The sequence below is a fragment of the Pagrus pagrus genome, assembly GCF_965226575.1.
Source record: "Pagrus pagrus genome assembly, chromosome: 10".
NCBI lineage: Eukaryota > Metazoa > Chordata > Actinopteri > Spariformes > Sparidae > Pagrus > Pagrus pagrus.
The window spans coordinates 7,532,662-7,549,123 of record NC_140194.1 but is presented as its reverse complement, the minus strand read 5'-3'; the positions used below and the strand labels follow the sequence as shown (position 1 = coordinate 7,549,123).

The 16,462-nt window shown below is 44.2% G+C and overlaps 1 protein-coding gene across 1 annotated transcript in view; it reads left to right on the top strand.

Moving 5' to 3' along the window:
* Positions 1-3,203: 3,203 nt before the first annotated feature.
* Positions 3,204-16,462, top strand: part of LOC311263278 (transcription factor Maf-like) — a 39,242-nt gene continuing 25,983 nt past the window's right edge. The window contains exons 1-2 of the mRNA XM_084363230.1: positions 3,204-4,358; positions 11,265-11,335. Coding sequence (XP_084219356.1) covers positions 3,382-4,358; positions 11,265-11,292 — 1,005 coding nt within the window. The 5' untranslated portion in view covers positions 3,204-3,381 and the 3' untranslated portion in view covers positions 11,293-11,335. The remainder of the gene's footprint in view (positions 4,359-11,264; positions 11,336-16,462) is intronic.

Here is a 16,462-nt window from a genome sequence, read left to right as displayed (position 1 = left end):
CCCTGCATGTTTACAGACCTCACAAGTAGCTCCTGCTTCTTTGAGCAAGACATTTCGTTTAAAAAAAAACAAAAAAAACAGGATAACAAAGCAACGTGCACAACCTCTGTTGTTAGCGCACAACTGCGGGGAACCCCAGAGGCAAAACAAAAGGTTAGCATGCTGGAAAATAAAAAAGTGAGGTCCATCGCAACATGGCACATAAGTCATACCGCAACGAGGATGTTTTTTAATAGATGTAACAATTAGTAAAGTCACCGTACCAGTAAATCACGGGGAAGTCCAGGAGCACCGGTTATCCTTTACCCAGGATGCATCAGTGTTCTCCTGGGGTGAACTTTAAAAGGTCAGACAGTGTCTCATTAACACAAACTGTAGCTGTAGCTCCACGTGTAGAGACCAGAGTATTAACACACAGCTGGTTTGTACACGTAAGACCAAGGTGTTCGAGTCATCAGGCCACAAAGAGTTGGACGTTTTTTAATCCACAGATCACTTGACTGCACGACTCTGGGTTCACAAACTGCTTCAAATATTAGATTGCTTTAGGTGTTTCACTCTGTAAGTGAACACTGCTTCAATTTTACTAAAAGCAAGTTTATCAGCCCACTTGAAACGTCATTTTAATACAATTTATTTGGAGGAGCCCTCTGATTAAAGCTGATCTGGTTGGAGTGTGTTACTTATTCTAATATATTTTGATAAAGCATAATCATATAACACTGATGCGCAAATGCTCTTAACTTTCTGCACTAACGCTGTATAAGTGGTCCTCCTCCTGCTGCCGTATAAGCTTATTTTATGATATATGCCTGAGTGCAACCCCTGTATAGTGTAGGGGGGGAAAAAAACCCATCCCCCGATAAAATAAAGAAAGTAGTAAACTTCATGGCAGTGAGCCTCCTACATGAAAGTCCAAAGGGAGACAGAATAAGGTGCATGCAGGACTATTAGCCCTCGGTAACACAGCTGATGCATTGGCTCTGGACTCTGCTTGTTAACCCTTGAGACTCCCGGTCCGATAAATCCTGGTTTAAGAGATCTGGCGAACCCAGAGCTCACACAGCAGCTACTGTCCACCGCTGCATCAAATATGGGCACTTAAACTGCTCTCTGTGTGGGAGTGGTATTTATGATATTTTTGGGTGTACAGGGTTTAAAAGACGACCTTTTTCGCATTAAAACAATCTATTTTTTCTTCACTTTTATTCACCTCCCTTTGTTAGGACATGCTTTTTTCTGTCGCTAAACATAAAGTCATACAAACGGCACCTTATATGTGAAAAACATACTCTGAAGTTATTCTCCTTGTGCTCTGAATTCACACTACAACAGCAACGACATGTAGCGGCATCAGATGGGACACCTCGTCTGATTAATATTTATTCAAAAGCATCAGAGGGGCCTCTGTTGTGTCTTCTAATGAATAAAACACGATGTTTATCCTTCCTGTTTAACGTTAAGTCCCCACGAACAGTCACAGGGACCAGGAGAATATTTACTTGCGTCGGGACACCGGGGAGTTGGATTATCTGCTGGCGGCTTTGTAGTTTTCTGAAGCTTCCCCCGTGTGACATGTTCCAGGGAGAGTGCTCTTATTTACTCTCCGGTCCTCTGTGTATAGCCCTCCTTATTGTTTGTTCTCATGTGCCACCACTCCTGAGGAATGTGCTCCGGGAGAGCGAGAGGGAGAGAGACACAGGGAGAGACAGAGACAGACAGAGAGAGAGAGAGGGAGAGAGAGAGAGGAACACTGATGCTGTGATCATTGCATTAAGAGTCCACAAGCACACAGATGGAGGAGTCGTCTCTGCAGTTTTTAGACTAGGAAACAGGTGTGATGTTGTTTGTCCTGCAAGGAATTGACTTTAATGTGAATGAAAGAAAATTAATTTATAGTTTTTCTTCTTACAATTAAGAAAAAATGTGTATTTCCTTTCATTTTCAAGCTTTTTTATGTTTTAAATCAACATTTTGTTGGTTCAGGAAACCAGAAATGTGCTTTTTGTCGTGTGCCTGTCCTGTTAAATAATCTTCCTGTCCAGCAGTAAGACAAACAGAGACCACACATGGAAATAAAGATTGAAAAAAAGAAAGATTTTATCATTTAAAGCAGAAAAAAAGAAACATTTGCACACAGCAGCAGCAGGAGAGGCAGTCTCGGACACTCACAGGACCTTTGAAGAAACATGAAGTATTATTTTCCACCGAAAGGTGGCGACGTTGGGTTTCCAAACACTGTCAGTCAAGGCAGACCTCGTGCCACGCTCTCCTCAAACACTTGCACCGTCCTCACACGACGCTGCGCTTCATCCGCACTAATGTACTTCTGATATTTCACGTGCGATTCAGGTTTTTTATTGATTATTTACCTGTCGCTCCGCGGAAATCATTAAAAATGTAATTCGATGCATCTCATTGCAAGATACAGACGGTTTGGGCTCGTTAATTAGAAAAAAAGCTGCCTGCATAATTAATGAAATACACCTGTGAAACATATTTATTTATCAGCACGATGAATGTCTGACGGTGCTGAAACAAACAATGAGTCTAAAAATGTATTAAAATGATTATTGAGATGATGGAAAAACCCAGAATTATGTGTTAAATTATGACGACTCGCCAATCCGAAAGAGAGAGACATGCATATTTACCATCTGATATCTTCTGTTAATCCTCCGAGTCTGTTTTTTCTTTTATTTGCTTTCCTTCTCTTCCGCGCAAAAAGTGACAAAAGACCGAATATTAAGTCTGGTGTCAATCTGCTGATGGGCTCGGACACTTCACAAAACTTTGGGTTTCTATACTATTATGCTAATTACCTCCCCGGGCTGAGCTCCTCATTGGCTGAGTCTCAGTCAATTTCATATTTCAGCGTGACGTCAGGCCGCCTATAAAACTAAGCAATGCTTTTTAACTCGTCGGCTGACTGATCCCTTGGAAAAAAGAAAAAAAAATCTATCAATCCTTGGGTGGAGTTTTTTCCTTTTTTTTTTCCATTCTCCACAAAGCAACTATTTGCCCGGGACACGTACGTGAACCTCCTCAATTTGGCGCACTAATCCTAAAAGGAGCCATGAAGTGTTAAATGGTAGAAACAGAGAGAGCGGCGCTCAGACACCCGCACGCTGGGAGAGAGGGAGGAAACAGCGCTACTCTGTGCAACACAGACTGAGGAAGAGAAAAAAAAAAAAAAAAAAAAAAAACTTATCGACTCACGAAACCAAAACCTGCGCTGCGCAATTAGTGCGAGAAAATCCACTTTTTTCTTCGGTTTTGAAGAAAATAAATAAAGAAATCAAGCTGGCTCAGTGCGTGTCTCAGCAGCCCACTTTGACAGGTGCTCCTCACCCCCTTTGGAGGACTGTCAACAGCAAGAGGATGGCATCAGAGCTGGCAATGAGCAACTCCGACCTGCCCACCAGTCCCCTGGCCATGGAATATGTTAATGACTTCGATCTGATGAAGTTTGAAGTGAAAAAGGAGCCGGTGGAGCCCGATCGCAGCATCAGCCAGTGCAGCCGCCTGGTCGCCGGGGGATCCCTATCTTCCACCCCGATGAGCACGCCTTGCAGCTCGGTTCCCCCCTCTCCAAGCTTCTCGGCGCCCAGTCCGGGATCAGGGAGCGAGCAGAAGGCTCACTTGGAGGATTTCTACTGGATGACCGGATACCAACAGCAGCTGAACCCCGAGGCTCTGGGCTTTAGCCCGGAGGACGCCGTAGAGGCGCTGATCAGCAGCAGTCACCAGCTCCAGACCTTCGATGGCTATTCCAGGGGGCAGCAGTACGGCGGCGCAGCCGGGGCAGCGGGCGCCATGGCCGGAGAGGAGATGGGATCAGCGGCCGCCGTGGTGTCCGCGGTCATCGCTGCAGCCGCCGCTCAGAACGGGAATCCACACCACCACCACCACCATCACCACCACCACCACAACGGGGCACACCACTCCTCCTCCGGGTCTCAGTCCAGCGGCGGCGCGGGGGGAAACCACCAGCACTTGCGCTTGGAAGATCGGTTCTCGGACGAGCAGCTGGTGACCATGTCGGTGCGGGAATTGAACCGGCAGCTGCGGGGGGTCAGCAAGGAAGAGGTGATCCGTCTGAAACAGAAGAGGAGGACGCTAAAGAACAGAGGCTATGCCCAGTCCTGCCGGTACAAGCGGGTCCAGCAGCGGCACGTCCTGGAGGGAGAGAAGACGCAACTCATACAGCAGGTGGACCACCTCAAGCAGGAGATCTCCCGGCTGGCCAGGGAGAGGGACGCCTACAAGGAGAAATACGAGAAGCTGATCAGCACCGGCTTCAGAGAAAACGGAGGATCCGGCAGCGACAACAACCCCTCATCCCCGGAGTTTTTCATGTGAGTCTCGGCGCTGAAAAAAGTTTTAATACCCGACCCTCACAAAGAAACCGAGAGAAAAAAACAAAAAAACCTTTTAATTTGCGCGCAGCTAAAATAGTTTGTGCGTGTTTGTGTTTGTGTTGTTTTGTTGCGGTAGTTGAGGACAAAAAGAGTTTTATTCTTGTTTTTTTTGTATTTTCAGAAGTGTTTTCTGTTTCAGGGTGAGGATCTGGTTTATGTTTTTTACCACATACAGAAATAGGCCTGTTTAAATTCGCTCTCCTCAGATATTTTAGAGGATTTGTGTTCGTCTTCAGACATAAAAATCACTTCACACTTTGCTGAATAGTTCCGCCCTGATCACCTCATCCTGCGCCTCGTCCATCCTCTCTCCCCCTTCACCCTCTGAACGTGTGTCGTGTAATGAAACAATCCTCAGGCTCCAGCAGCTTCATTTTGGATGTGAATTTATTTTTACGCTCTTTCGTTTTTTTTTTGTTCATTCTGATATGAGTGAGTCTCATTGTCATGTCACCCATCGTATCTGTCTTGTGGAAGAAAAACAAAGTGAGTTACAGGAGACGTTTGAGGGGAAACTGATGTCAGACTGTAACAGTCGTGTGAAGCCATGCATGCTGGTCATGTACGGATTGTGTTTGGACTTTTTTATTTTGCTTTCTTTTTTTTTTTGCTTTTTGCTTATTTTTGTGAACTTGTGTATGCTGATTGTATTATACCATGACTGCATCTGTTCAGCCTCATCACCATTCTGGATTTATTTGTAAAAAAAGAAAGAAAGAATAAGAAAAGAAAGTGTGAACAAGTGCATCCATCCGTCACTTTGCTTTCATAAAACTTCCCCGCGAACATATGGACCCTTCATCATTTTTTACAAGCTTCTCCTGAAGCCTTGTGAGAGAAAAAAGGACAATGTGGGATAAAAAAAAAAACCCCAACAACTTTGTGCTCAGTATTGATTTATATTGACAGGCAACACACAGCATCATCGGGATGTTTAGCAGAAAACTATATCTCCTGACTAAATAGATTATTGCGATCAACAAGTGGGGCTGAAGATAAAAATTGCTTTGAGCAGAACAGAGGCAGATTATGATGCATGTCCTGAAATAAATGAGAAGCAGGCCACTTTTTCACGCTACAGTGTTGCAACAAATGAGCTCTTCTTCCTGCACTTCGTTGTTAATGTGTTTTCCTTTCATCTAAGGAACTTAATTAAGTTTACCCAGAACCCTATGGGTGTTATTCGGTAAATAAACTGTGAAGTGTTAATGTTAATGTTCTCCCGGTGTTGTAGAATAATTTCTAAAAAAAAAAAAAAAGAGAGAGAAGCATTATGCAGCCATATACATCTTTTTGTGATGCCCTGGATTTCTATACAGTAAAATGTGTTGTCTGGACAGTACAGATAACTGGCAGACATCGTGTTCACTCTTCAAAAATGGAATTTAATAAATATACCATTCATCAATAAACCTTCGTGAATGGAAACAAATATATTCTCCCTGAAAATGTTTGTTATTTTTCTTCTTCTTTTTTTTTTTTTAGTCGTGCATGTTGTTTGTCACTGTGTCTTTGAGGCGACACCACACACTGTCAGTCCTGAGATCTGAAAACTGAAATATAAAACAGAGAGAGGAAAAACTCCAGTCACAAATGTCTCTGAGACGAGATGAACATCTGCTCAAAAACATCTGGTTCTGATTAAAGCGCGCTGCAGATGTTGCGCACAAGGCGCGTAATTGTAACAGCTCCAAGATCAAATCCAGCTCTCGTGTATGTTTTTAGTATAATTTTTATAATTTGATTCATTATGCGTTTTACACTCTTTTCTTTCTCTGTAAAATACACGGCAAATTATTCCAAAGTGTTTCCTTTATTCATGTCTTTTCCCTTCTCGAGAAAAACAAGAGACGCTCGTCACCTGTTGCGTAATTTAAAGAAGGAAAAATCCTTAATTTCGCTTTTAAAACGTGCAGAAAATCACACCACGGTGCGCAGTATTTCTGACATCATTTTATTTGTTTGCCTCAGGGCCTAATAATGTTGCTGCAGGTGTCCTAGAAAAAGCCGAGTTAATGATTGATTTTAGAGCAAACTTGCACTTTTCACTCGGTGGCTTGTCCACTTGTTGAATATCGTGTGTGGAAAGTTTCACTTCAAATCGGAGGGGAGATAAAGGGCGAGATGACCGAAAATGATAAAGCACCTTTGTGTCGAAGAGATGAGACCAATCTGTCAAATTTTTAGGAAAATATGAATTTTGACTTGGTGCTGATGATCCCGTGTGGAAACACAACTCCAACCACTTAAAATAATTCTGTGGATTTACAATTAAAACTGACTCGTTTCTGATCGGACCAAATCATTTTCTAACGTGACTAAATTTCCGACTTAATTTGGCAATCCACCAGTTTCAGCTCCTGAGTAAACACCCTTTGTTTGACTCCTGACATAAAAAAAAATGCTGATGAGAGTAAAAGAAGAAAAAAAAAAGGCGAAAAAGCCACAGGAGGCACTCGCGGTAATTTGGTTTTGGAGCGACTGACAGTCTCCAGCCTGCCTCGGCTGTGGACTGACTCTGGCCTGCAGGGTGTTTCTGCTCCTGAAAGCAGCCTGATGAACTCGAAGCGTCCTGAAGAGCAGCACGGTTCAGATAAAAAGCTGCCATGCAAGGTCACCACGATGCATGCTGCTGGACATCTGTGTGTGTGTGTGTGTGTGTGTGTGTGTGTGTGCATAAGTAGGATTATTTTGTTTTGTTGTCTAAATGTGTGTGTATCTCATGGAAAACTTCCAGTGTTTCATGTTTTAACACTCAGTATTAGCTGAGTGACTCACCTGTACCACACTGTCAGTCACCTGGCTCCTATTAGACCCCCCATGAAAGCCCAGAGTGAGGGACAAGATGGGAGAGCATGATCCCCTCCTGCCTGAAGGAATGATTTTCTCTGTGATTAAAAGTGAGTGAGAGACAGAGATAGAGCGAGAGAGAGAGAGAGAGCACCACAGAGAGTAAGAGAGAGAGAGAGAGAGTAAGAGAGATGCTGGCTGCCTTCCTGCTCCTTTCAGATGATAAACGATCAGAGATGCGTCCTAGCTGAGAGGAGAGGGCCTTTTAGTGAGCATGTGTCCACTAATTTATGGCCCTCCTATCTGATTAGGTCAATATAGTGTGCTATTTAATTACATTTGTGTTATAACCTAGAACTGGAGATGCTATTCTTCTTTTCGTGGCACCTCTTTTCTTCTTGCGAGGCAGATAGGATTAGTTGAGTTTCCCCCCTCAGAGTCTCGGGGATTTTCACCTGGGACCATCGGGAGGTTCTGCTTTGTGTGACGGTTCAGAGGTTTTGATGAAGTGGAAGCGCTGTTGATCGTCGTCGTTGTAAGAGGGTGTGGAAACTGTGTGGGATGCTTTCTGTTCCTGTGTGTGTTTGACTTCTAGACACACCGAGGGGCTGGAGGATTCAGTAGCACTGATTCACTTCCTGTGTTTGAAGGAGGACAGAAGGCACAGGAAACAATATTTCAGCACTTCCTCCTCATTTCTCAGCACTCTACAAGATTCACAGCGTCTTCCTCTGCCTCCCTCTCTAGCATGAAAAAGTGTGCACGTGCAGCACGCAGACACACACAAGACACGCCACATTATTAATCTCATCAGTACGAACTGTAATTCTATTCTCCGGCCTCAGTTTATTGACTCGTGCGCTGTGATCATTTGCAGTCTGTCCAATGATTGGGTTATTAAAGATAATGTAGTTGTCTGCTGTCACAATATTGGACTCTCTCTTTCAGGTCAACTATGGGAAATCACTTTGAAATTTATCAGTATTGACATTTGAATCATCATCATGTACTTCCCCTTTAATGCCCCAGAATTAATAGGACAAAGGATGTGCGGTACTTTCTGGGGTCTGTCTGTGTGAGTGCTCAATAAGCAGCCAGCATTGTCTTTTATTTGACCTTGTGGTGGGAGGGTGTATATGTGCTTTAACTGAGTGGATTAAATCTGTGAGGAATGAGTCGTTTTTATCACGATATCGAGACGCCTGTGGCTCTTTACGGCAATCTAAAGGACATTTTAATAAATGTGAGTAAAATAAATAACGTTAGGATGATCTCAGAGAAAATTTCAAAAGGCCAAAGGTGCATAAAAATCAGGAAGGAGAATCACTTTCTTTACAGTAACGCACTCAATCATGTGAGAGCAGGTGACCAAAGTTGCTCCAATACTTACAACACTAATAATTTGTCAATGTGAAGTTGCAGCTTCTCAAAATGCTGCTAATTTGCATTAAAAGCTTCCTATCATTGAATTTAAAAAAACATCTTGTATTACCACAAATTCATTTACGCTCATACGCTCATCTTCCTGTCTTCCCTGCGAGCGCCACCTTTCCCCATACGTGACAAAGCCCCCTCACCCCAACGGGTTAAAAACATATTTGCATTCAAAAGAGGAAACAATTTCAATCTCCTCCACTCAATCCGCATCTGCATCACTCCACGCGATAAACATTTACATTTAAAGTGATTTAAATCAGCTGCGTTTATGTTCCTCTGTGGTCCGTCCATCATCTAGACCTGCAGAGCTCCTCTCCCTCCCTCTCCCTCCCTCTCTCTCTCTGTCTTGCAGTGTCCTGAGTTATGTGTCATTTATTTGAAACCCTAATAATTTAACTTGTCCCCCTCCTGTCGCCGCTGTGCATGTGGTAAGAATGCAGCAGCTGTAAAGAAGGCTTGTGCTGCTGCCGCCTCCCTCCCTCTCTCTCTGTGTATATCTGTCTGTGTTGGCTTTACATGGTGATTTTCTCCAGCAAATAGAAGCATGGGCAGAGTGGAGGTAATGTGATTGTCTGAATCCAATCCTATAGTCTAGTGTTGAATTGAGATTACTGTAAATGCTCAGCTGTAAAAGAATGTGCGTACGGGCCCCGTGTAACGTTTTGTGTGTGTGTGTGCGCGTCGCAGTCGAAATTCGAACACTAGATTTGCATTCGGAGCTCTCCCTCAGAATGCATAACTAAAGGGCAATAGATGAAAGCTAATTATGATTTAATTATATGTGATCACAATATTCTGACTCACGGATAAACAGAGCCGAGGCTGTGTTGATGTTTTCCAACAGTGAGTTGAGTTGCGGGGCACAGAGTCAGTGGAGTGGTGTGTTTTGGACCGCAGCGGACCCGGTGGGGTGGGGGGGTTGGGGGGGTGTGTGTGTTTGAAAACTAAAGTGCATTATGCTTCCGAGTGTGTGTGTGTGCATGTTTGTCCAAGTCTGCGCGTGCGCGAGTTTGTGTTATGCAGGGCGGAGCTGGAGCCGAGCCCGACCCCTGTGTGTTTTACCTGCATCTCAATGAAGCGAGAGAGGTGATTTACCCTTCTGCTGCAGTCAGCCTCTCTCTCTCTCTCTCTCTCTCTCTCTGTCTCTGTCTCTCAGCCAGTCAAACAGACATTGATCTCTTTGCAAGGCAAGGTGACCCACAGTGTTGCTCAGCTCTTCCAAAGTCTCCCCTCTCCCTTTCATTTGTACCTGGGAAAGGCCTTGACCCCACACACTACCGCCATGTAGCAGTACTCTGCACGTGGACCCTCCACTTCCCCTGTATCAAGCCCAGTGTGTGTGTGTGCTTGTTTGAGTGAGCACACAGAGAAGACACGTGTGTGTGTGTGTGTGAGAATTTGTGAACAGTGTACGTGTGGGAGTGTGTGTGTGTGTGTGTGTGAGCGTTGCCCTGTGTCTGGCCCTTGTGTGTGTTTGTGTTCATCTATAGGTGTGTGTGTAAAACTGTAAATTCTCAGCAGAGTTTAGGCCGGTGTCGAAGTTTCCGAGTATTATCCAGGTGACGGCAGGCTTCTCCCTCGCTGTAGGTCTGACACTGGGAGCTCCTGTGCAGCTGAATGGGTCAGAGTCCATTTGGCCACAGTGTGAATCGGATTACAGGGAAATGAATGGCTCTCATTGTTGCTTAAAGATGGATTGAGGGGCATTAATATACTTTGTGGCTCCTTCGCCTCACTTCTCTCCTCTGAAGCCCAGCGGAAAGTTTTTTTTTCAGGATGATTCGTCACTCGCTTTTTGAACCAGGGGTTTTCATTCTCCACGCTCGTCCCTGACGTGAGCCCGTGTAGCGCTCACATGTGTTCACGTGTTCTGTGTGAATGTGTGAATACGCTGCTGTCAGACACGCACACGCCCAAAAGACACGAGCTGGTCCTGATGAACTGACTGACCTGGATTCTACATTTCAGTCATCTATGAAATTAAATACATTATATCAATATTTTTGTTAAATTGTTTTAAATTATGCACTTTTTAATGAGGAAAAGGGTAGTTATAAAATTAAACAGAAATGTATTTCACATGTACTTTTCATCTAATTATATGACTTTTAAAAGTACACTGTAGTGTGTGTGTGTGTGTGTATCAGTGAAACTTCAAAACAAATCCAACCCTTCCATTCAATTCTAATATCTGATATCTGATCAATTTAATTATTATATTGATTCTGTGTTTGGTGTCGCCTGCCTCTTTATCTCCACGTCCGATTCTAGTTTATAAATGATTATTTTGAATAATCCAAACCACGACCAACTGTTGGCCTTTAAATGTGTAATTATTATGATTCCCTTTTGCTTGAAAAGATTTCATGAATTTATCTCACAAGTTAATTCTAGAAAAAAAATATATGAGGATTAATATTCCTCCGTCCCCGGTGATTGGTGGCTTTATCTTCGCTCTCTCCAGCGCTCCACTTTTCTTTAAAATTCATCGTCCGTTTTGTAACCAAACGCTTGTAACTTAACGTTCAAAGTGTGTCGTGTGTGCGGCAGAGTTTCCCGTGCTGTGCGATGAGCTTGTGGGTTTTTATTTAACAATTCTGTTTCCTGTTTTTGCAGGACATCAAGAAAATTCCTCCATCTGTGATAGAGAGCTGTGACCTCTCCGTCCCACCACCTGGGAGTCTGAGGTAACTTCAGTCTTTAATCTTCAACACTCCTTCACTTTATAACACCAGTTCATTTAAACACTGTTCAAATATTCAACACTGATGTCAAACTAAAAAAGAGCATGAACTGCCTCAAAAAGTTTCGTCTGACGGTCTGAAATTCAAGTTCCTCAAAATACAGCACAATACGTTCACACCGAGTTTTTAATAACACTGTTTAGCAACTGATCCAGAATTAATTTACATATTTTCTACTAATTATTATTATTTACATTTTCAAAATGTTGGATTTGTCTACCAAAGGACGCAGCAATTTGATTCATGTTCCTTTAAGAACAAAAAGAAGGGGTGCATCCGAGCAAAATATTTTATATTTACCACAATATTAAATATAAAGCATTCTCTGTGTGCATTCTCATAGTTCTGCTTTTTCTGAACTCAGACTATTTGAATACAGTCTGTCGAGCCTTAACCTTGGCCCACTAACATCTTGATATTCTTACTATTTGTATAAATGTGACGATAATGCCTCAGACATGAAGGAGGACTGTCGCACTTCTCTTCTGAGTGAAATCAAATCTACAAACCACCTGTTTATATTGATTTCATTTAACACGGAAGCACTCGTTTGGGAGCGCAGACACCAGGGAGGGTTTCATAATCAGATCGTTTTTTTTCCTCGCTTCATATTTAGCTCTACGATGATCAAACTCTGAACACTTCTTGTGTGCGATGTTATGCGCTCCTCTGTTTTCGGGGCTCTGACAGTGCTGCCTGATTGACAGGAGGGTGACATGCCCAGTGCTCGTGGGATGAGGCCAAAACCTCTGTCCTGACCCTCTGACCTCCTTCACTCTCTCAGCTCTCTCTGCGGACACAAACACTGTACATTGTTTTTTTTATTTCTGGCTGACACGCAGATGGACGGATGGTGGGATTGCAGAGGACAGCGGAGGGTGATGGAGTGAGGGAACGAAAGAGAGGGCTCGGTTTTTTTTTTTTTTTTTTTTTGGGAAGAAGTCGAGGCAAAGTTAGGGAAGAGGAGGCACCTGGATGTGAGTATAGACGTGCGGGTACAGGAGGAGGTGAGGAGGAAGGGGATGGTAGGAGGTGCTCCTGGCCGTGGATGCAGACAGACAGGCAGGGTAACCAGAGGCAGGCGGTGACCTTCTCTGCTGCTGGAGGATCGAAGGCTTTATTTAAAGGCCTGGTCAATGCTGGGTGCTGCTGAGGTATCAGCCTCGCAGCCAGGCGACTCATCACCACTGTAATACAACTCTCTAACCCTAACCCCCCCTCCCACACACACACACACACACACACACACACACACACACACACACACACACACACACACACAGACAGACAGGACAGGACACTCTCTGGACACCTCAGGTTTTACACTGTACAGTCGAGAGGCTGGACAGAGGAAACTACAGCATCAGCAGCGGCTAATTTTACTGAACAGCAGACAGAATACTCCACTTTCCTCATGTGCTCAGCATTGTGAAGCACACGCTTGTTTTGCCTTTGCGATGCACTCCATCACATCGCTGTCCATTTTTTCTTTTTTTTAATGTTGACTAATTACAAATAGATAATAACAGACGGCCTTGGGGCACAGTTTTATATGCGATGCAGCGAGGATGGAGGTGGTGAAGGAGTTAAAAATGACAGGCTGCGAAGGTAGGACACCTGCGTCTGTGTGTGTGTGTGTGTGTGTGTGCGAGCGGAGCACGTGTTTTTGCACCGGCGTGTGTGTGTGTGTGTGTGTGTGTGGCTGCAGCGTTAGGACACCTGCATGCTTCAGCACTTTCTGGCTGTCAGGAGCTCTGAGGTCACAGGCAGGGGAGTGGAGAGGGCACATTAGAGGAAGCTTCAGAGCCCACACCCACCCACCCATACAGCCACCCACCCACCATGCCTCCACGATCCTCCCCCCCCAGCACCAGCCCAACCACCCCCCACTTTTTTCCTTCACCCACCGTTATCCCCCGTCATCCCTCCACCTCCACCTCCCCCTCCTCCTCCTCCTCCTCCTCCTCCTACTCGTCTTCCCCTCGTGGTGACGGGGTGAGTCGGCCACTCAGGGGGGAGGGGGCGCAGGGAGGCAAGGTGCCTCTGTGGCTGACAGCAGGCAGGTCAGGTTTTTGTAGACACGGCAGCGGGGGGAAAGGACACATGCGCACACTCATGCAGGCACATCAAGGTGTGTAAGTGTGTGGGAGAGAGCTTCAAATACAGCAGTCTGATCGGGAAAAATGTAAATATTAAGCAAGTAGAAGATCGATTTTGATGCGTATTATGAACTCAGTTGAGGCTTGTTAATGTGCATCACATGGGAGAAAAAATCCACAATATGATTTCAGACAATAAATAGTAAATATTAACGTATCACACTCTTAATTCAGGCATTGAATGAAACGCTGCAGCGGTGAGGGGGGATCTTTTGTATTCTGCAACAAGGATTTTCTCCATCCACCAGTTTGGCACACTTCACTATCCATTTACTGCCTGGGATATATATAACTACTAGCTGCTCGGTGTGAGACTCGTTACACTGTTACAGTCTTGATAGTGACACAGACGTCATCCCTCTCTCCAGAAAATCCAAATGACAGGGAGGATATGAACAGGATGTATGCTCATTACTAAGCCCGGGCTAAAACGAGACGAAGCAAGTAGAACTGGAGTTTGGATTAGGAATAACAAAAGGGTGGGAAAATATTTCGCTTTCTGCAGTTTAACACAGAACAACTGTGTTTAGATTTTGGATTGTTTTAAAAAAGTGTTTTTTACTTTCTTCTGAGCCACAGAGGAGCCGAGCTGCACCCCGGAGCCTCACCTCCAAACATCAACCCGCTCCTCTTTTATGTTAATATACAATTTTCTCTCCGACGTTTCAGTTGTTTAAGCCTGAGATCGTGTTGTTTTATTCAAACATAATTAGTTGTAAAGCTGTTACCGCTGTGTGTGTGTGTGTGTTTGTGTGCGAGCCTCAGAGCCACTGTTGTCCTCAGGTTGCGACTGTGTGTTCACAGCGTGATTGAGAGAGAGGAACTTGTGATGAGCCGGAGGTTGAGTGTGATATAATGTATTCCCCTGAATCACCGCAGCCAGCAGCCCAGGGCCTTCCTCTCGCCCGCAGCCTCCTTCTCCTCTCTCTCACACACACACACACACAAACACACTCCTTCCTCGCTCCCCTCTCGTCGCCATCCCCTCCTCTCCCTTCCCTGCGGTGACTGCCCCATGCTAGCTGCTTAGCGTTGCACCCAGTGTCTAATTGAATTCCAACACTCGGGCGTTAGCTCCTGATGCTATAGAGATGTTAACACGGCACAATACTAACAGTCCTCGGGACGTGTTTCAACACCCTGCTCCTAAAGAGAAAATTAGTGCTAAGCTCACTGTGGCAGCACATGATTTATTTAAAGCTCCAAACTATGTCTTCTGTATCCCCTAAAGGATCGTCTTTTATAGCCACCAGCGAATCAGCACTTCATATGCACACATGCAGCACATGCAGAAAACGCAATGTGGCCGCGTCGTTGGAGAGAAAGTGTGTTTCCTCTCACTTCTCAGTGCATCCATTGTCTCTTATATAAATGTGTCTGCCGGCCTCTCCGCATCCATATTGCTGGCGATGCCGTCCATCCCCGCTCCCTGACACCCTCACTTTTATTCCCTGACTCTCAAACACTAGCTCTGGGCTTTAATGGCACATATTTCCTGGGCCCGGCTGAAACGGGATGCATCTTCTCCTTGTTAGCTTGATAAATAACCAGGCTGCTGGGAAAGTGCTGAATTTTAGCTTTCAGCCTCTATTTTCTGCTGGATGACATTAATTTTAAGTGCTGAGAGAGGAGCTAACTAATACAGACAAATAAATAAGGAGGAGGAAGGGAAGGTGCAGAGGTGCTGGAGTCACTCTGCTGTCCCTCCCTCCCTCCCTCCCCCCCGTTACCTTTTTATACACGAGCATTCATATATGCAATATGCAAAGCTGCAAAAAATATACTATACACAAGCACAAGCGAGCCACACACACTTAATTTCTCAATTCTGTTGTTGTCCAAACCGTGCAATCATCTTGTCCCATTATGAGTGCCACTCCTGCAGAGGTCAAATGTTGAGCATGTTGCAGGTAGACAGACAGTCTGTCAGGTAGACAGGAAGATTGGCTCCACGCTTCTCTATCTGCTGTCTGCCTCCGTCCCTCCTCACTGTCTGTCCCTCTTACCCTCTCATTCTGTCTTCCTGAATTATGTGTTTCATCAGAAAAAAGGAGATTAGTGTGGCAGTAATGGGGTGGCGGATCACAGTGTACAACACTATGGATAAATTGTATTTATTCTGTATGAGCTTACAGAGACAACAAAACAGAGATCAGATTTGAGACTAAGTAGCTCATTTGCGGGGTTGCAATTTAAATATTAATTATTGTTGCAGAAAAGACAAGAAAATAGTTTTTTTCAAGCTAAAACACTTGAGTTGGAGTGTGTTTACATACGGTGAATAAAGGTTCAATTGCATTATTATTTACATTTGTGCATAAGTGCCATAATTGCTGAATGTCTGAGCCTGAGAGCAGGTTGAACTAAATAAAAGATTCTGTCTTCTTGTAGTCAAAATACGTCTCTCGGCTCCATCAGCAGTTTGATTTCACTTATTTTAAATACACAAGCTGCTGTGGAGCAAAATCGAACAGAATAAAATGAGAAGATAAGAGTAAACGATTAAAAAAGATCAGCTTATGTCATATTTGGCTTTTTATTTCCATCATGCCTGCACATTTTTATTGCTGTCTTTTTATTTTATTCAACTTTTTGCCCCTCCCATGTTTTACCATTTTGAACACACAAAACCTCAGACGACTACACATTTGGTAAAAGCATTCGTCACGTGACGGCAGCAAAAGCACAGCAATAAATGTGTTTTACCGCCGCTCCATAAACAAAGAGCACAAGGGTGTCGACGGGACACACACAGCACTACCGATGATGTGAATCGACTTTTATCAGTCACAAAATGCAAAAATATACCTAAATATATGACTATGAGCATTATGCATGTCACTACACACACACACAAACACACACACACACACAATTGCAAACATTTAAATGCTTTTGTTCATTCTCTGAA